The sequence below is a fragment of the Patiria miniata genome, unplaced genomic scaffold, assembly GCF_015706575.1.
Source record: "Patiria miniata isolate m_02_andy unplaced genomic scaffold, ASM1570657v1 HiC_scaffold_6, whole genome shotgun sequence".
NCBI lineage: Eukaryota > Metazoa > Echinodermata > Asteroidea > Valvatida > Asterinidae > Patiria > Patiria miniata.
In genome coordinates, this window is record NW_024037073.1 from 6,712,653 (window position 1) to 6,734,628 (window position 21,976).

Here is a 21,976-nt window from a genome sequence, read left to right on the forward strand (position 1 = left end):
AAAGTTTTTTTTTCAGACAAAATGTTATTCAGTTGCGGATTATATGCCATAAACAATCTGTATAACCAACATTCTTCTTGAAAAATCGTAAAGGATAATCCCTTTATACACACAATGCATTTCATTTTATGAAATGAACACGAGTGTGGGTTAACAAACTATCAGGACTATTATTCCCTGACACAAATCGAAATCTAAAGAAATATGAATTAGAAGTAAACAGACTTAAGCCAACAAATCGAGCAAATTAATTCTTTTCTCGCGAAAAAAACCCATCACGTCAATCTATTTAACCGTACATTATCACCACCATCTCGACTTATACCGTCGCAGAGCTGACAAACCGACGAATAAGCGAAAACCTTGTTTGGAGTAATTCGCGTTTGAAGTTGGACAATTCTCCGGGCGCCGTATTTTACCCTTAATGTTTCGATAAAAAAACTGTTAGTATATATTCTGAATAAAATATGAAACTAAGTATCCACCAGGTCACTTATTTAATCAGAGAAGTTGTGCGATATGATTTTATTTGATCGTAAACGCATTCGTCAGTTTGTCAAATTACATTAATCTGCAATATCCGGTTGTTCTTCACACTGTTTGTACGCTATTCGTCAGTTTGTCGGATCGCGCGTGCACGCACGCGCAATCCAACAAACTGACGAATAACATTCGTTGGTACTTTGAACGCACACCTTACATAAGCTGGTTACCAGCGAAATGTTTGTATGCTATTCGTCAGTTTGTCGGATCGCGCGTGCACGCACGCGCAATCCGACAAACTGACGAATAACATTCGTTGGTACTTGGAACGCACACCTTACATAAGCTGGTTACCAGCGAAATTTCGTGTTCGTCACTATGTCAAATTATGGATTTGTTTTTGTGAGTGATTCGCCACAAGGGGGGCTCTGAATCTCAAAATCCAGACAAATATTAAGAATTTTGGCATAAATACTTGAAAGAGCAACCTTCATAAAGCCTAAAAATAACAAAAGATCGAAATCGCCAAAATGGTCGATTCGCCGGTTTGTCAGCTCTGCGACGAATATTACTGACGACATGCAGAACAAAAGTAACACGAATTAGTTAGTAAATTTATACCACCAATCAACAAATAGGGAAACTGCACCAAATTCACAAATATAAATATAGCAACATGATGGAACTCAATTTTTTTTCTCGATTTACTGAAGACTTGTAGGCCTAATACGTAACTCGAGTTGCAAATTACATGCAATAATATAACGAATGGAAGATACCGAATATGAAAAACCACACTAAACATACAAAATGAAAATATAGCAATCAAATGGGTTTCACAGGTGTATTACAATGCTTACATTGAATAGTTCAAGCTAAACATTCATAATATGTGCTCTCATTAGTCCTGCAACGAGACATAATTAAAGAACTGGAAACTTTGAATGATGTTTTAACTACATATTAAATGAAATCATGTAACGTACAAGGTACAAAGCCATTGTTTGGCAGCATAAAATCAATACATGTACATTGATTCAGTGTGAACCGAACAGTAGCGCCTTGTGACGAAGTGATGTTCGATAGTGCTGAAAAGCGGTCACTTTTATAGCCTGCTCTTGGACGGCCACATCACGAAGAGTGACAGCATCTGCACATGAGTAGGTAAAGAGACCTGAACGGTGAATCTGTACGGTCAGTGCATGTTTTAGCTAGGATTACCCTGGCGTTATGTTTAAGTGAGGAATATCCTAAAACTGGTTAGGCAATCTTTCAACTGTAGAACTTAAGATGGTGATGAGGGGTGGTATGAGCCAAGTGTTTATCAGTCATATTGTGAGCTTCGTTCGAATGTAGGATTCAGCTAGAGTTATGCATCGGTAGGACATGAGCGGTCAAACCTCGTATGTGACTCACTTAAAGTCTATCAATGGAAATAACATCACATCTTAATCGCCATGGAGACCGACCTCCTCCTTATCCTGACTCTTGACTCCTCCCATGGACTGCAGCAGGGCTGAGGGTTGGGGGATGTCGTTCCAACCGCGACGCAAGATACAGCCAAAGACGGTCTTGAAGTCACGGTGCCGTATCCCATAGATGATGGGGTTGATGGAGCAGCTGGAGAACAAGATGGCACTTGCGTACGCTAGGGCTGGCTCGAAGCTTCTATTGGCTCTGCAAAGGGCATATGGTGTCATGAAAATAATCGTGGCACCCAAAAGAAACGGCATGGTCTTGGTGATCATTTGAGTCGGGCCGACGATGTCCGAGGACGTGGCTGGTACATGGGCGTGGCGGCGAAGGTGACTCCAGATGAGCACGCAGCAGACGATGATGCACACGAGGGGGATAGGGTACAAGCCAAGAACTCGGATGGAGTTGTAGGTTTTGCAGCCGGGAGTGAATTTGCTACCACAAAGGTGGAACTTCTCGTTGAAGCCGACTTGGCCCACTTTGATCAGTGGTGGCACAACGACGACTAGGCACGGGATGAGCCAAGTGACCACCATGGCCGCGGCAATCTTCTTGGGCGTGAAGAACTTGGCCGTCGGTCGCGTGATCAGCAGCATGTGGTTCAAGCCGATGGCAGCCAGCGTGTAAAGGCCAACGCCGATGGTGATGGAGATAGTAACGGTGGTCACACTGCAGATCCACTCACGATCACCACGGGGTAGGTCGCCCGTACTCAGCAGAACTACCACATCCCATGGAAGCACCAAACTGCACAACAAATGGGCAACGCTCATACTGAAAATGAAGGCGGTGGTGGTTGTCTGCAGCACTTTCGACAGAAGCACAGCCCCGATCACCAGGGAGTTGCCGATAATTCCTACGAGTGACGCAGTTCCAATCATTATGGCTACCACGACTCTCTGGTTGTAGTCACTGAATTCGGACGGTTGGCTGTCCGTTGAACTAGAAGTATCCATGACGGTGTAAAAATGGCGTTGCCTGATCAGAATGTGTTAGAAACAAACAGTCAGGGATGAGTTGCGACGACCACTGAGCCTACATGTAAAGTGAACCGTTGAGGGAGAGAACATTATGAACGCAGTGGCGCATGGCCCATCGCACGGTCGACTGAGTTTTCGCACACGTGTTAGTGCATTACAACAAGTACATGTAAATGGCCATCCTCCATACAAACGATCAGCGTTGAAATACGCGCTGTATTCACACACAGATGGGTATAGGCTAATGCATACACCCTCGACTTACTGAAACCATAACTCCTAAAAGAAACGGGTACTGAACACAGTAACTGTACCCAATGTAAATTTAGTTTGTCTGCTTGCTGTAGAAACCAAATATTTCTGCTTGTGGAAAAATGTTAAGTACGTACTTTTCGAATTCAAAACGACAGCAATTGCACTTCGGGCACACTGACTATGTCAGACATCCAATAACAATACATGCGTTTCATGGTGGCCGATTCGCTCGGCCAGGTGGCATACGGGGCAGTCTATTTGCCTGTCACTCACGAAGTTTATTCAGAAAGTAACTGCACAGCTAGTTGCTGTCAACTCTAGTGAATATTCAAACCAAATTTGAACGAAATTCACCAAAATTTTATGTACGTAGTTGATCGACTGTATAATCGGCCGATAACCCAATTTTGGCTTGTGTGTGCGCCGGGTGCGCGCGCGCGTGCAGCTTGTTCTTTACGTGCGGTACTACATGCTGATTGGCTAATGGTCATTTGTTTACTGCATTTGCACGCGGCTAAATCAGGACACCGCGTATGCGCTTAATGTGTATTCATTACTTCCCAAATCAGCCAGTGCACGCTGTAATTGGCTGTATGTAAATGAAATGATGATATCAGAGCTCATTAAAGTTTGTCACCTCGCCAGGGCCGTGCGTACTTGTTGTAATGGTACGCCTTATCAGCCATATGGTTGCTAACCGCAAAGCGTCGCCGTTGTTAGACAAAGCTAATCCGATTACGTACTTAGACGCTATAACGGAGTTTCTCAGAAAATATGCTCGGTATGATTGAAATGTTACATTTTAACTGAAGATGAAATTCTAAACTTCATGTCAATGAAAAATCGCCGCCATCGATGCCGAAACCTCCACACTGGTTACTGTCAAAGCTGACCTTCATGTCGAAGAAATCGTTCTAAAACATCCCCAAATGTATGTATATGTCCCAATTTATCCCAGTTGTTATTTCACGAGTAGTTGAACACTTATATCATCTAAGTATATTCCGAATATCAGCTTAATCTGTTTTTGCGGACGCTAGTTTGGCAACGTGAACCATCTCCATGGAAAATTTCGAAGACGATCAAAAAAATTCAATTTGCGACCCATTACAACCCATGTGCGTTGTTCAGCAAAGCGCCGTAGGCGCTATATGGCTGACTGATTTCGGCCCAGCACACGATAATGACGAGCATTTTATTAGCATATTCATTAGCGTCACTCGGCGTGACATGGCGTGGGTCTCGGTATCGACCAATGGAAGCCGGCAAAAAGTGTTATATTTATTAATTAACAACTCGTGCAGGAGGCTTTTATCCCATTGTTTACTGCATACCGTAATGGATAGGAACCTCCTTAATGTTCGTGAGGCTTGAAAGATTGATGGATATTGCGCACACCAGTGTTACAATATTCAAAATTGCACGTAGCGAGGCCTAATTTTCCAATTTCAACGAAAAGTAACGAACTATCACTACGACTTGTAGCCAATAGTTGGATCATTATATGAGAAATAAATCCTGAAAGTTGCATGAAGATACGGTCTTCCAAACTGGAGAAATTAATTTTCAAAGATTTCACCCGCCAGCTCGACCATGTCTGTGTACATGTAGTTTCATTCAAAATAAAGTGTCACGTCATCTTTAGAAATCGCCCTTCGCAACCATATGGCTGTTATATAGGGTTGCACCCCTGTAATCTGTATTAAAATTCCCATAGACACCAGCGCTAAATACCCATACTTCAAAATTCTTTCGAAAAATAACTCTGACAGCTTTTTAGGCTGCACAGAAAAGTGATGATCAACATGTCATCTTTCATTTTCTTTTGAATGTGGGTTCATCACAGACTTTTTGAGAAATCCTCACCCAAAGAGGACGACCCCTATTTTTCCCAAAGTGGAAAAGTAGCCATCGTGAAAAAGATCCCTCCACAATATAGCAAAATAGCGCCACTTTCGAGCCCAATAATCCAAAATGCTTTAAAATTGGAAACCCCAATTAGTTCGGGCCAGAGGTTCATTTCCAAGTTCAATTTTCAGAACTCTTTTACAAAGAATATTTTGACTTGTTTCCAGGTGTAGGCCTAAGTACAATACAAATATGCAGTCGGGTGTAGCAATGCCGGGGGGTTAGAGATGAACAAGGGCACTCGCCCATGGTCATACGTGCTGAAAGGTAAACAGGATTTTTTTTTTACCAGTAAATTTGTACACTAATGTGCGACATAGTGTGGATGATCGTCGGAATTGAACAGCGCCCGCATTGAAAGAATGGTACCAGCCCGCCCCTTGATTTTACCGGGAGGCCAAGCGTCCGGAGAAAACAAACCTGTCGACATTAAAATCTGACGGGCCTGACCCCCCACCCCCTGCAAAAATATAGAAGGTATGTGAAGATGTTATCAAGACATGTTTAGTTGAATACTACTTTCCTTATTGCGTTCATGGTTCAAATAGGCGACAACATCATTGCGGCTCTATTTGAGCAAGGACTGAAACGACGTGAGATTGTTGACATGTTGGATGGAATTTACAACATTTCTATGACGTACGTACCTATATCTTCTTATTTTTTTGTGTGGAATAAGAATTATAATTATGCTATCCCGGGCCCATATACTTCAACGCTCTTTCGAATGTAGTATGTAACCCATTCTCAGTCATTTTAATGTTGAGAATTTTGAAACATACACTTTATAAATCGTCACCAACATCACGAAGTAACACTCTACCGTGTTAAAACCATATTTTTTTTCGATTTTCAGTTTTTTTTTTATTTTTAAACATTATTCATCAAGGCCTACCATTGCACGAAGTTTCAAAGCTTCAAGAGCTTTACTTTAATAATTACGCTAAGTATCCATGGCAACTTTTGCGCAAAAGTGACAATTTTCGTTTTCACGAAGTAACACTCAAGTTCCATTTACCATTGCAATGCATGGCGCGCACTCTGCTCATAAGTGAGCAAAAACGTTTTCACGAAGTAACACTCTTCTTGTGACAAGTTGCATGAGCGCGCGCGCGCTGACCCGAAGTTGCACTTTCCCCGTGTTGAATGAAGAGTGTTACTTCGTGAAAACGAAAATTTACCATTTCGCAGCCTTTTCGGTTTCACGAACTAACACTCATCTTTTTTCTCTTATTTCTTGTTTATTTAATACACAAACGGGTGAAAAACAGCAGATTTAATAAATTCAATTCATCAAGTGTCCACAACGAGAAACCCAACAGAAAATACTCTGTCATTTTGACGCAAAGTGTTGTTTTAGAAGGCGTTCAACTTTAGTTGCCGTTTTCTCCGATTGCTAGTTTTTACTGGTATGTAGATGGGTGTTACTTCGTGGTGTTAGTGACGAATTGTTTACAAATCATGTATTTTTATTCAGTATACGTCAACTTCAGCGAATTCTTGCTCGGATTGGCTTGAGACGGCGAGGGGGAGATTGGGTGGAAGCTCCCCCATCACCTGCTGCGTGGACGTATGATATTAATGATATATTCCGAAGCCTAAACATGTCATAACTTAAAGCTATAGTCCATCATTTGTAATTTCTGCATTTTGTTCGTTTGAAGCAACAAAAGAGTTCAAAATCTAATAAAGGATACTGAACAACTAACCTGATAAAGTTTCAGCTCAGCTTCAGCTGTACATTCCGAGAAAAACAGCATTCTAAGATCTCAATTTCAAATTTTGGCAAAAGTTACTGAATCATGTTTTGAATTGCAGCTATACGCGACGTCGCGCACTGATCCGACGAATTATAACAACCGCGCGCGCGTGTGCGTCGTTCCAACACTTGCGCGCGCTGCGCTGAATAACAAAACGAACTACTAATTTAAATTTTCCTACGGTGCTTCTTTAAGAATCACCGTTGGAAATGCCTTCTTTCGTTGATTACTTCAAAATGACAGCTTCCCAGAAAGAATAATTTCACAGGGAGTTTTAGTTCCCTTACTATCTTTCAACTAAGTTTGTTTTTCAACAATAATTACGCCAGTTACTTTTCGGATGGCTGCAAATGATGGACTATAGCTTTAAATATGCAAGTTGAAAAGCAACGCCTAAGTTGTACTGTATGATTAAGGGTTGCTTTTATTTATTGGTCCATCTCACCTCTCGGCTGCTGTGAACAGCGCAACTCTAGCTGAATTCACTGGACACATCAGTAATCTATATCTACCAGTAGGCCTAGTCTATTTCCAAACTATTTCCATGTATCCGGCAGGATATTTTGCTGACTTAACCAATGGAGATGGAGATGGAGCGTTTTTAGGAGAAAGAATTGTTAAAAGGCGAATCTTTTAAGCCCGTCGCACAACAATATTGAGGTACGTGCTGAGCAAATTCCTAATTCCTCCATGGTCGCACATGGTATATTTTTGGGGGGCAATAGAGATATGATTATTGTTGAGTTTTCTGATTCGTTAGGCCGAACATATGGGACTACATGTATATTTGCATGAGTCAGGCAAAAATCCCCCTCTTCGAGTCACCTCGCGAGGCGAAGTCACCGTTTACGAGCTGCGCAATGTAGGAAGGAACACACCTTCCTCCATAAACAACCGGTCTCGAATGACTTTTTGCTCAGCACGTAGCTATGGTGTGCGCGAGCAGCGAGTTTTACAGGTTTCATTTTCAAATTGACCAAGATTTAAATTGCTGTAGCTTGGGAAAAAAATAATTCCGAGCTCCTTCGGTTGGGTATCAGCAAGAGTGCCGTCATCATTTTCCACAAAAGCATGTTCTTTGTTTAATGTATAATAAGTACACTGAGCTTTTCATCAAATTTAATTAAATTAAGTGCTGAGATTTACACCCTGATAGCAACGCGCTATTTACAAATGGGAAAATCAGAAGAATACGATCCACATGGAATGTTCCCGATTTGGGACGGAGCTTGGGTTTTAAAAATGGGGTTGCAACAAATAAAAACCTGACAATACCTGCTGAACTTGAAGACAAAACGACAACTGTAGGAAACAGGATTTACACCAATTTGTTTGTTATATATTAGCTGACTTATTTCTAACCGATTAAAATTGACAGTATACAGAGTGACATGTTGCCATTGTACAATATTCAATTTATAACGAGAAACTTAAGTGCCGCAATTACAAGGCATAACATAATGTGGTAAATGAGGGAATCATAGGCCATAATAAAATGAACAAAAGGGGACTCACACAAACCAAGATGAAGTTTCTGGACAAAGAAACAAATTGAGTATCACGCAAATTGAGTATCACGGTATGGTCCCCCCGAGAAATAAATCAATAATAGCATGCCCCTATACTCTGACGCGGAAAATTATGAGAATTGTACTGATGATAATTACCCCCCCCCCCCCAACCATCCAATGTTCTTCGGAGGCCTAGTGGCCGGATAAAAAAATCTGTCCATACATTTCAGAACTGATTTGCCGATAAACCCCCCCCCCCCTCAAAATGCATGGATCCACCCCGAATATGTTCTAAATTATGCATCCCAAATTGTACACCACAGCTAAAAATGCATAGCCAAACGAAATAAACAATGGACGTTGTACTGTATGTCTTTTCTCCTAAGAATTTTTTTTTTCAAGTAAGATTTGCTTTCAACCAAAAATAAATAAACATTGTTGCGTCTGGTTTGGAGCTTCACAAACCCACGGAAAAGCGGATTTTCATTTTGCACACAAAATATCAAGGAATAATTCAAATTATAGGGGGCCCAAGGGTTTGTCTTAATTCAAATTTGGAACGAGTTCCGAGCAAGTTGCAAATAATGGTGTTCGGATTATAAAATTAATTTTGCATTATAAGAACAACTTCACCTTAATCTTTGCGCAGTGAATCGATCAGAATTGGTGAGGCATGCAGTTGATATTTTCAAAGAACATGTATGGTCCAAGTGCAAAGCTCCTTCTGGGGAAAGTGAACGATTCTACCTGCAACATCTCTGGCACTCTATTTGAATTGAGACGGGCCATAAATGTGAGTTGCATGATTTGGTTTGAATAATGTTGATACTAGAAAAATAGTAATCACAATTAAGATACGTGTATTTCTAAAACTAGAACTACCGGGAAATACATCTTTAAACAGGTCAATGCTGTAATAACATAATAACTAATAAAATAGCATAGATAAGCCCCTTATGTTTCATTGCAAAGACTACGTTTGTTTTGTTTACACAGGCCTATGAACTGTGCTTAAAATTATTCGGTTCCTTACATGGAGTTGCTTGGCAGAATTTTTTTTCCAAGCAAATTGTTTTTTTTTTTTAACAGGGGACGTGTCCCACTCACTTTTCCCGTCCCATATTATGATTGTAAACCTATTTTGGATTCTACACTCGAAACTCGAAAGTTATGTTTCAATGATGATCTTTTGTTCAAATTGCTTGGTTCAAGTTTCTGGATTCCATCATCTATAATCACAGAGCGTCTAATTTGAATATATTACGGTGTTGTGTTTCAACACAGGATTTAGGTATGAAATTGAGGAAAGGATTTTTTTCAATAGTTCTGATGATTGTCCTAAATGTCATCAGAATAGTTTTAGTTTTTAAATGTTCCATGATGTCATGATTGGTTATTGGCCCATCGGGATCCGCTTGATGACTGCATTGACGTTTCCACAGTAGGGGATCAGAGCTTGAAGAGATGACCGTGTGGACCAGCTGCTCCAGGTGGAGATGGAGACGCACCTAGTCTGAATGTTGCTGTCAAATTGGACGGATGAAGAGAAAAGTAATGGTGATGAAGAGTCAATGGTTGCAGACCAGTAAATCTGTCCGAAATTGCCTACGCCGGCCAAATCACGATTTGCATGCCCTCAAAATCTTCAGTATTTGAGCATGCTGTTGGCCATGAACTTGAGGGTTTGTAAAAATATGAGTGGAAGCCGTGCACAGGACTGTGAGCTTGTAGTTCCGTTCAATTTGGATGAAATGGGGCCCTTAAAGCGCTCTAGTTTGCAATGGAGTGTATCGTTTTTCAAAATGGCGATGGGCTTCAGGACTATTTTCAGGGGTGATCATCTTCGGATGGAAATTTCTCCTAAAAGTCATCAGTTGACCCCCCCGAAAATTGAAAAGAAAATGAAAGATGATGAAATAAGCTTTAATTGGATGTGTGTCTCGAACAGGCCTTGGAGAGTTGTGAGTATTTTCCCCGAATTTCTGAAGTAGGAGCATTTGCCATGGAGGTCTATGGAAGTTTATTTACTGGTCTGCAACCCTATGTATTTTGCGCTCTCAGTTTGTGACCCAACTATTGTCACATTTCACTTGAACATCCATTAAAACTCGTGCTTGACTTGACTTTCAGAAATGTCCAGATCGAATTCGAAAGAGGGGTTAAGAGACATTCAAATTGCAATTTATTTTATTGCATTTGCAAAGGATCACCAATCCAAAAAACATTGACCTGTACTACAGAAACGTCTTCTGATAAAGAACTGCACACAATAAACTGTCGTCAACTTGCACCACATCATGTCATGCCATCATGGAAACAAAAAATCTGGATGTTGCATCGTGTACTTAACATTGTAAGTAACCTGCACTCTAAAAATTAATTCGTCATTGAGGCCTCTTTGTTTGTCAAAATGAATAACTTTGTTTAGTAACTGCTGAATGACTAATTGTCTGTTATGAAAGACTAATTTGCCGTCAGTGATGATTAAAATAAGTTGTGTATAAGAAAGTCATTGACTACTACCCAAATTAGCCATCAGTGGTGGTTTTTACAAATGACGCGCAGTCAATGTCTCTGAAGAAAGATCGAATACTTGTCAAAATTAGTCATATATTCCTTCTGACTAAAATGAAGTTTGTTATTTTCCCGCCGTCCAAATGTTTTGTTCAGCCATATTGGCTTATGTATCTTACCGATAGTTTTCAGACAAGTTTTCCAGCTAACCCGTTCTAACCACAGTCATAACTGCAGGATTTCAGATGAGACTCGCCAAAGAATTCGAATAAAATCATTATTTGCAAGATATGTTCCGCTAATATATTATTATGGCAGTGCTGTTTTTTTCGTTTACCTTTATGAATTTCTTCAGCTAGATCTCGCCGGTGACAAGCTGTAAGGGCCTCTTCTAGCTTCATCCAATCTGTTTGGCACCCTGCCCTCTGCTTCCAGCCGATCAACATTTGAAACGCGGACTCTTCCGTGGTTAAGTAGTCGGCCCTTAGCTTTGACACGTCCGCGTGCGTCAACCCCCAAAATTTTGACAGCTTTGTCCACTCGGCCGCGCCAAGGTGGCTGGCCAGTTGTCGGAACGGTGACTGCTCTATATGTTCCGACACCCCTATGTTCCGACAACCTAGATTGTGGTACTCCCGGTTAGGGTTAGGGTTAGGGTTAGGGTTAGGAATAGGAATGTGTGCAGTCGGAACATAGGGGTGTCGGAACATAGAGGTGTAACCGTCGGAACAACACCTCCTCTACACACAAACAAATTGTTGTGTCTCTTGACTCACTTCTGGACGATTTTAGTGAGTCATAGTAAATTTGACTCGTATTTAACACCAATGCATCGCATCAGACTCATTGACATTTACGTAGCGAGTCAAAAGGGCATTGACTCACTTAGAATGTTTATTGTTGACTCACTTGTCCCTTGAAAATGAGTCTGGTTTGACATATGACTCAGTACCAAGCTGGCACCGAGTCATCCCCGAGCCCGTGCGGGCAAGCACAGGAAACCCGTTGTTTGCATCAATCCGCCATTGTTTTTGTCGCGTAGTAGTGGGAGCCAGAGCTTTTGTCATTTTCTTTCTTATTTAAGGTATTTTCATGTTCTAAACGCTGCTATCGTGTTGTTAATAATTGAATGCAATCTTCCCGATTCACGGTAGTTTTTTAATTCCTTGTTATCAAGCACTGTTTGCTCTGTGTAGCCAAGCCTAAATTACGAAAGTGGCTTTGCCGTCGTATGCCTAGGTTTAACGTTAGTACTAGGCCTACATTGTGTTAGGCCTAGTGTTAGGCGCAGTGAGCAAAGGCATTTTGTGATCAACAAGGTATATATGCCCTCTAAATCTTTTTTTACTTGTGTTACTGATGCTCTTGTGCGTAAACTGTCTTCGAATTTGATGGTTTATGCACATTGCAGTGTTTCAGCACAGGACGCAGCTAAAAAAAACATTCAAGTCACATGACTCACATGTATCCCATTCTGAGTAATTGGACTCGTTTATCACATGGCAGTGTGTCACTACACGGACACAATGGTGACTCATTTAAACGCCACAAAATGAGTCAAAAGACCCAAATATTATTCCAGCCCGAGTAACTTGACTCATTTCATGTGAGTCAAATGACTCACTGAAGTCCAAAAGTGTCTCACTACACGGACAAAATCATGACTCACCTAAATGAGTCTTATGACTCAACATTTATTTTCTGTGTAACGGAGTAATAGGGGGAAAAGAAACTTGTTTAAAGCAATATTCCTAATGCAACACTTGGGATTTGGAAGGATTGGTCATAGATGCTTGGCGAAGAGAACATTTTAACGTGAATTTCCATTTCGTCATTGTCATAATTTTGTGATGGCTGAACACAGCGTAAATTTAGGTTTTTCACATATCTTGGGAATAATTTATAATAAATAGGGCGAGACTCAAGGGCGGAGCCAAATGCTGAAGGGGAAATAATGCGTTAGGCTATTTCAAGTGATTTTCTTTTTATTTAGAAAAAGCTACACTTTAAAAACGCATAAATAAGATTTGATGAGAAACAAGTTAAAGTTTAATATCTATTCGGGGTCAGCTTGATGCAACCGAAAATCAGTCAGATCAGATTTTTCCAGTCAATACTATTGACTTTGGAATAATAGTTATGCAAATAACTTAAACTGTAGTCGAACACAGATACTTTTTCTAGTCATATGAAACTTTGCATGTTTAATTACAATTCCTAGTCAACTTTCATTAACTATGAAAACCAGTTCATATTTGAATAGGTCTAGACTAAGTCGTTCTTAGAGTGTATTGTTTTTGTTAAGATTTTTCTTGTTGGCAATTTGTGTGAACACTACAATTTTGTTTCCTTTGAATTATTGTTATTAGCTGTTCCGGCATTTATTTCCAAACTTTTTCCCATGGCGTTTTTACACATTTCTTTCACCAATTCACTCGGTCAATTTCTTAAATCAGATCAATTTCACACTCGGCACTGACTTAGTCCACAGCCCATAGATTGTCCCTGATGATATTTGATTTAATTATAACTCGATATGTATTTTTACAGTGAGGTGTTAGAGATAAAAATGTGAGTTCCTTCATTTTGACATCATGATCACACTTCATACTAAGTCTCATTGGATGCGAGGCCACAAATATATGTGTAGTTTTATTTTCATGTTGATGTTCCATATTCAAACATGAATTAAACATGATACATTGTTACACAACGACAACAACTACCCTCTTCGATTGGTAAAACTTAGCTTGACTTGCCAATAACAATTTGTAATACCCCAAAACAATGGCATGTTCGTGAACTTAAAGCGGGGCCTATGAGGAGTGCAGTGGCGTTTCGTCGCATGAATATAGTCCAGCCGTTGCGGCATCACTAAGTTAAATCTATCACTAAACACACAATTATCTGATTTGAAATCAAATAGTGTTTTGTAAAGTTCTTACCGTGCAATGCAATGATGTTCTCTGAAGTTTGAGACTTCTGTGTTAGGTCTTGACGTCTTCTTTCTCGTGATAAATACCAGTTAAGTCTCAAGATGTATAGCATTTAATACCGCGTGCCGTTGCAGATGAGGCGTAATATGTTTGCAGAAAGTATTAAGTAAGTAAATGGGAAACATACAACAATAACGATACGTAATAACGAATTAGTAATCCGTAATAACGAATTAATAATCCGTAATAACGAATTAAATAATCCGTAATAACGAATTAATAATCCGTAATAACGAATTGATAATTCGTAATAACGAATTAATAATCCGTAATAACGAATTAATAATCCGTTATGACGAATTAATAATCCGTAATAACGAATTAGTAATCCGTAATAACGAATTAATAATCCGTACTAACGAATTAAATTATCCGTAATAACGAATTAAATAATCCGTAATAACGAATTAATAATCCGTAATAACGAATTAATAATCCGTAATAACGAATTAATAATCCGTAATAACGAATGAAATAATCCGTAATAACGAATTAATAATCCGTAATAACGAATTAATAATCCGTAATAACGAATTACATAATCCGTAATAACGAATTACATAATCTGTAACATATATACTTGCAGTGGCGCTAAAGGGCTTTCGTACGGTAGAGTGTTACTTCGTGGTGTCGGTGACGATTTGTAATGTTACACAACACAAAGTACAAACCCTCGAAGTACTATCCGTGGCGGCCTACAATACACTCTGGAATCTGAACCAATCAGAGTGCTCGCATAGAATTCGCTAGCGATTCAAAATACTCGCATATTTATGTTGTGTAAAAAATTCAAAACGTTTTCGCCAAGTCGGTAATTTTATCAGAAATAGTCAGCATCATTTGGTCTGGGAACCAGACTACGCGCATTGCAACGATATTGCGTGCGCGGAGCCAGTATTAAACCTGTTACCCGAATTACCGACTTGGCTCCAAGTCTAGCGTAGCCAGGAATTTTGAACAAAGGTGGCCAATTCCTGCTTATATTTTCAAAGCCCTTTGTGTACGGTTTGTGCGTTTATTAATTTAATATTGACGGAATTAAGTTGTTCATCTTGTCATGGCAACAGATGATAGTAGATGGATGAATTCGGCGAAAGCTGTTTGAATATTCACAAGTGCGAGTAGCATGCAAATTATTACTGATGCTTAATAATCTAATTATGTGCCTCCATCCGTTTTCATGTGCGCGTTATAACGTCGTTCCGTATCAGGGTGACCGTAAGGTCATGGCCAAATTCTGCTAAATGCAATCCAAAAATCTGTCAAATTCATCAATAATCTGCCAAATTCCCCAGAATTACTCGAAATACACTATAGACACTTAAAATCATATGTAGATGTTGTAGTATTGCCTTAATTAAGGTTGAAATTACTTATAAACAATCTACAGTAACATAAAGATTGTTATGAAATTGCGTAAATTTCAGGCAAAACGTGGTTGCGTCATCGGACAGCGGTCCGGTTCCCAGTGAACCTCATCAGCACCTAGACAAGCCAACCTGCCCATGATCAAGGGTTTGTTTGAAAAGATTGAAGCTTTTTTAACGAAATATATATTTTTTTTCAAATTTGTTGTGCAGAATTCTGCCAGAAATCTGCCAAAAAAAATCTACTCCGTCAAATTGTCTGTCAAACTCATTTTTTAACAAAAAAAAATCTGTCAAAGTTAGCCGAAAATCGGCTAAAAACGGTCACCGTGTTCCGTATATAAATGTAATCAGTGTTCTAGTCAGGGTGAAATTACAGCGTATGAACATTATTTTGTTCGTCTAGGACTTATGCGAGGGCGTGGGTGCAGGATTTTTGATTCTAGATTCTCTGTGGTACAATCTCAATTGACTTCTGGCCACTTTCCCTGACTTTTTTGGCAAAGTTTTTAAACATTATAAGGGGAATTCATTTCATTGATTTACTCTTACTCTTCGTTTCGGATGTGTAATTCAAAGTTGAGAACATGTTTTTCTATCTCCATACTTAAAACAATTATATGTTGGAAAAGGGATTACATGTACGACATAATTTTGTATATTGTTGTAAGGATGCTTTCTGATGTTTACTATCCCTTCTGCAATGTTTCGTCAAAAGTTTAAAGGTTAAACGTTTATCAATATCAGGTATACGAGTAAAACAAATGCTTGAACATTTAGCGATACATTGTAATTTAATCGAAGAAAATCTCAAACGAAAATCAATAACATTTCAACTCCACAGTTTAACACTTTTTTTTATAGCTATGCCATGATTAGGCCTACAGAAAGCAAATTCAATTTCACAAAATCTTTTCGAAAAACTTGATAAAAAGCTTTACACTAAAATATCTACATTTGTTCAAATCTTATATTGTTGACAAATACATACAATTTTAGCTGATCTACAATTATTGTCATATAGTTACAATCATTGTTATTGTTGTAGGACTCAAGTCCATGACTCGGACTCAAGTTACAATTTCAGTGACTCGGGCTCGACTCCGAGTCACATCAGCAAGAGACTCGCTCTTATAGACTCGGACTGCACAAGGGCGGATCCGGGGGGCGGGGGGGGGGGGGCCAAAGGGGGACATGGTCCCCCAAAAACGAAACCAATTTTTTTTTATTTTTATGTGACATCGCAATAAAGGCAGGCAATGAGTACACCACCATCTTTTCCTCAAAAAAAAAACATTGGTTAAGGCAAAAAAAATGTCTCCGGTTTCTGGTATGCGCGCGCGTCGCCGCAGCCATGCGCGTCGGCAAAATGAAAAAGTTTTTTTTTCAATACAAGATGATGTCTTAAAACCGCCAAACTCACTGGTTTGACTGGAATCCTGCTGCTGCACAATTTTAACGTGTTTTTAGATGGGGTTATGATCGAGAATAAGCTTTATGTGGCCTCTCTGGACTCCCATATATTTGCACTAAGTTTAGTCGGGCACCATTTGCAGTCATCAGCCGACATTTGAAGCAAAAAAAAAAAAAAAAACAGGTAAAAAAAAAAAAAAAAGCCGCGTCGCCGCACCACTTTTGGGGCAAGCTCCATACCAGAAACCGGAGACTTTTTTTTTTTGGCCTAAAGTGGTCAGAAATTGCCTCAGATCGCACCAAAGAGCATCTAGAATAAAAAAAAACGCCGTAATTTTTTTTGACCCACTTTTTCGGGGGACCAAAATTTTGTTTTTGCCCCCCCAAAAAAATTGTGTTCTGGATCCGCCCTTGGGACTGCACCATCATGACTCAGACTTGACGCTGACTCGTGACTCGCGAGTCACGTATTTTGTTACCCCAAAAATATCTTTTAAAAACGTAATTCCCACCACTTTCGGATGGTGTTACATGTACAAATAATAATGTTTCTTATTACACGCGCCCTCTCTGTTTCATGCGACAGCGCATCACTTACATATCGCTATATTATGTATGTGTGGGTGGGTGCGTGGGTGTGTGGGTGTGTGTTTTCCTGCATTGCATTACGCTCGAGGACCGACAACAAAAGGAGCACAAAGGGGCCATTCATCCTCGAACGACGGTGCCTATTGTCCTCGAACGCAGGTTTGTGTGCTTAGTCTATGGGAAAAGTTTAGATCAGGGAACAAAGGAAAACACAAAGCCAATCCTCGGAAGCATAGCAAAAAACGACCGTGTGTGTGTTAAAGATATAGGCCTAGTCCATCATTTGTAATTTGTGCATTTTGTTCGTTTGAAGCAATAAAAGTGTTCAAAATCTAATGAAGGATACTGAAAAACTAACCTGATGAAGTTTCAGCTCAGCTTCAGCTGTATATTCCGAGAGAAAAACAGCATTCTAGGATCTCAATTTCAAATCAAAAGTTGCTGAATCATGTTTTGAATTGTTTTGAATTGCAGCTATACGCGATGTCACGCACTGATCCGACGAATGATAGCAACCGAGGGTGCGTGTGCGTCGTGCCAATGCTTGCGCGCGCTTCGCCGAATAACAAAACGAACTACTAATTTAAGTTTTTCTACGGTGCGTCTTAAGACGCACCGTTGGAAATGCCTTCTTTCGTTGATTACTTCAAAATGACAGCTTGCCAGAAATAATAATTTCACAGGGATTAGTCCCCTTACTATCTTTCAACCAAGTATGTTTTTCAACAATAATTACGCCAGTTACTATTCGGATGGCTGCAAATGATGGACTAAAGCTTTAATGAACGTCGCCCAACGCATGTCGATGCACATCGGCAAATGACTCGTGACTCCGACTCGAACTTGAAAGTAGCTTGAAACTAGGACTCGACTCAAATGACTCGACTACAATACTGTTAACAGTCAAACGTCGATGCTGAATGTTCTCCATCGAATTTACATTTACAAAGCGTTCTTACTTTTACTGAATCTCTTGTTGAAAAAAAAGAAAGAAGTTTGCATCATCACATTAGCCCATCGTTGGTCCCATTAGCCTAAGTTCCAGCTGTTCAGACAATAATGTTATCAACAAGGATGTGTCGTCCAATGGTCAACCCATGACTCTGTTCAGTTATACCGTTTAGATAAGTTTTGGTGCTTTGGTGCATCCTGCGGTTAAGTTGTAAAAGTGATACGAGGTTTTTTTTTCTTTTAGAATTGCTGGCGAAAGCATGAAGCTAGCAACTCGTGCAGGGCTTTCCGAAGCTCCCTGTTCCTCAGATAGTAAATGACAACATTCAGCCAACTGTTGGTGATAAAGATCAAGTTTGTAATTAAGTGAAACTTAAAGAACCGCAGTTCTCCAACGATTGTTTTAGTCGCACTTAAGAGGATGGCCGGGGTCCAGCATATGCAGACCGTCATGGTTATGATGAACACCGTGGTAGCCGATTTTGTACTGACTCTCTGCGGAGCCCTCCGATCACCCCTATCAACATTGATCTGATTCTGGGCGGCGATGCGACGTGCCTGCTGACGGGCAACTTTAAGAATGTACATGTAGAGGATGAAAATTGTTATAAGGGAGATTGCAAATATGACCACAATGATCCCATCAAAAAACCCTGTGTAGTCTGATGACTTGAGACCGCAGTTACGGGGTTCCACCGGAGATATGGCACTCGGTAAAAGGATGCCAAATACAATTATGCAGAATGCCAATGCCAGGCTCCACGTGATGGCGACAGTTATCTTTGCTTTCTTCAAAGTCATCAGTGTCGGATAGCGCAGCGAGTAGACGATAGCAACAAAGCGATCCATTGTCAGGAGAACAAGCGAAAGGACACCCAGTCCAGCAGGAAGTGGAAATGAAACACCCCAGGCGGTGCACAGGAAAGAACCCAACACCCATTCCCCGTTGAAATCTTGTGTTAGCTGCGGGAGCAGCCACAACAGCCCGACGCAGATATCAGACACGGTGAGTGAAGCCATGAACACCTTGGTCGTTTCTTGGATGCCGCTGGCGCGATGAAGCACCACAAGGCATATCGGGTTGAGAGTCAGAATCAAAACGAATGTCAGAGCTGTCAACACGCCGAAGGTAACCTCCAACGGGGCCAGTTGAGGTGTTGGCTCCTCATTCAGCGATTCGGTTAAATTAACAGATTGTGGATTCATGTTGGATGGTTCCGCGGTCGTACAACAATAGATTTCCCAGAGAGTACACTTTGTCAGTGTTGTCAGTGTATCTCATCGCATAGGTCCACTGGCTTGCACAGGTTTTGTGATTTGCTTTTCACTGCAAATCGTATTCACGGCTGCAATTATCGTTTGTTTTCACTGCCTTAGTCTTACAGGCGTAGCCAGTAATTTTTAATCAAAGGGGCTAAATCCTGCCAACCTTTTCAAACCCCTTTGTGCGTTTAATAATTTAATATTGACGGGAAGTTGTTCATCATGCCATAGCAACAGATGATAGTCGATGAATGAATATTGCGAAAGCTGTTTAAATATTTAACAGTGTGAGTTACATGCAAATTATTACTGATACTTTAGTGTCTTAATTCTGTGCCTCCTTTTCTAGGTTTTCATTTTGTGCAGTTCCAATGTCACATAATCTCTTCGAAAAACCTGATAAAAAACTTGACACTAAATACCTACATTCGTTCAAATCTTATATTGTTTACAATTAAATGAAATAAATTTTAACTGATCTAAAATTATTTTCATATAGTTACAATCATTGTTATTGTTGTAGAACTCGAGTCCAGTACTCGGACTCAAGTCACAATTTCAGTGACTCGGACTCGACTCGAGTCACATCAGCAAAAGACTCGCTCTTAGACTCGGACTCCACCATCACTTGACGCTAATGACTCATGACGCGCGAGTCACGTATTTTGTTACCCAAATATATCTATTGAAAACGTGATTCGCCACCACTTCCGGGTGGTGTTACATGTTCAAATACATGTTATAATACTTATTACACGCGCCCTCCCTGTTTCCCGCGACAGCGCATCACTCGCTAGTATATGTATGTGTGTGTTTATAAACGTCGATTTCGTACAATGCATTGCCCAACGCATGCCGATGCGCATCGGCAAATGACTCGTGATTCGGACTCGAACTTGAAAGTAGCTCAAAACTAAGACTCGACTCGAGTGACTCGACTACGTCGATGCTGAATGTTCTCCATCGAATATACATTTATAAAAGCGTTCTTACTTTTACTAAATCTCTAGTTGAAAGAAATATACTTTGCATCACATTGGCCTATCGTTGGTCCCAGGTAATAATGTCATCAACAATGATGTCGCGGTCGTCCAATGGTCAACCCATTACTGTGTTCAGTTATTCCGTTTAGATAAATAGTAGTGATGAGTTTTCGTGCTTTGGCTTGCATCCTGCGGTCAAGTAAGACAAATTGATACGAGGTTTTCTGAAACGACCGCAGTTCTTCAACGATTGAGTAAGTCGCACCATAGAGGATAGACGGGGTCCAGCATATACAGACCGTCATGGTTTGATGAACACCGTGGTAGCCGACTTTGGGCTGACTCTCTGCAGAGCTCTCTCATCACCCCAATCAACATTGACCTGGGCGGCGATGCGACGTGCCTGCTGACGGGCAACTTTAAGAATGTACATGTAGAGGATGAAAATGGTCACAAGGGAGATTGCTATTATAGATACCAATATGGACAAACAAATAAGATGAGCCACCACATGTGTGAGGTGCCTCCGGGTATATGGCATTTGGTAAAACGATGCCAGATACAATTGTGAAGAAAGTCAAAGTCAAGATCCACGTGATAGCGACGATTATCTCTGCTTTCTTCAAAGTCATCAGTGTCGGATAGCGCAGCGAGTAGACGATAGCAACAAAGCGATCCACTGTCAGGAGAACAAGTGAAAAGATACTCAGTGCACCAAAAGATGGTGCTGAAACACCCCAGGCGGTGCACAGAAAAGACAACACCCATTCCCCGTTGAAATCGAGCACCAAGAACAGCCCTATGCAGATATCAGACACGCTGAGTGAAGCCATGAACACCTTGGTCGTTTCTTGGATGCCACTGGCGCGATGAAGCACCACAAGGCATATCGGGTTGAGAGTGAGAATCAAAACGAATGTCAGAGCTGTCAACACGCCGAAGGTAACCTCGTACGGGTCCAGTTGAGGTTTTGGCTCCTCATCCAGCAATTCGGTTAAATTAACAGATTGTGGATTCATGTTGGATGGTTCCGCGGTCGTACAACAAAAGATTTCCCAGAGATTGCACTTTGTCAGTGTTGTCAGTGTATCTCATCGCATAGGTCTACTGGCTGATAATAGGTCGGTTGACTTGCTTTTCATCTACGCACATCGTTTTCACGGCTGCAAGTCGGATTTCACTGCCTTTTATTACTTTCACTTGCTCCTTCTGGTTGACCATCTCTGCCAACTTTACCGTGACTGTCTTCACCGTGATTATCAATTTCCTGCCCTTGGCTAAATTTGCATTTTCATGCCCGGTCATTTACCTCAGGTATCAAACGCAAAACGTCAAGAACAAAGTAGCATGTTCCCATGGCAACTCAGCATTCACTCTTCAGGCGTGCCGTTTGCCTTAGCTTGGCTTGACAAGTTGTGGGATCATTGATCACCTATGGATTAATTGCGGAACGCATATAAGTTCCCTCTTTGTGGTACATGACTGAGTACCTGTTTTGTTCGTTTCTTAAAGCTATAGTCCATCATTT

General features: G+C 40.6%; 3 protein-coding genes across 3 annotated transcripts; all 3 read right to left on the reverse strand.

Annotated features, from left to right (window-relative positions):
- Positions 1-1,931: 1,931 nt before the first annotated feature.
- Positions 1,932-2,915, reverse strand: LOC119742775 (rhodopsin, GQ-coupled-like). Its single transcript, XM_038218944.1, has one exon. It carries the CDS (start codon positions 2,913-2,915, stop codon positions 1,932-1,934), a length of 984 nt encoding a protein of 327 aa, XP_038074872.1.
- Positions 2,916-18,442: 15,527 nt separating this feature from the next.
- LOC119742776 (histamine H2 receptor-like) lies at positions 18,443-19,408 on the reverse strand. Its single transcript, XM_038218945.1, has one exon. The coding sequence runs from the start codon at positions 19,406-19,408 to the stop codon at positions 18,443-18,445; it is 966 nt and encodes a 321-aa protein (XP_038074873.1).
- A 1,341-nt stretch (positions 19,409-20,749) lies between these two features.
- Positions 20,750-21,467, reverse strand: LOC119742778 (beta-2 adrenergic receptor-like). The gene is made up of 2 exons (XM_038218947.1): positions 20,957-21,467; positions 20,750-20,865 (listed from the first exon to the last, which is right to left on the reverse strand). The coding sequence occupies exons 1-2, from the start codon at positions 21,465-21,467 to the stop codon at positions 20,750-20,752; spliced, it is 627 nt and encodes a 208-aa protein (XP_038074875.1).
- Positions 21,468-21,976: the final 509 nt, after the last annotated feature.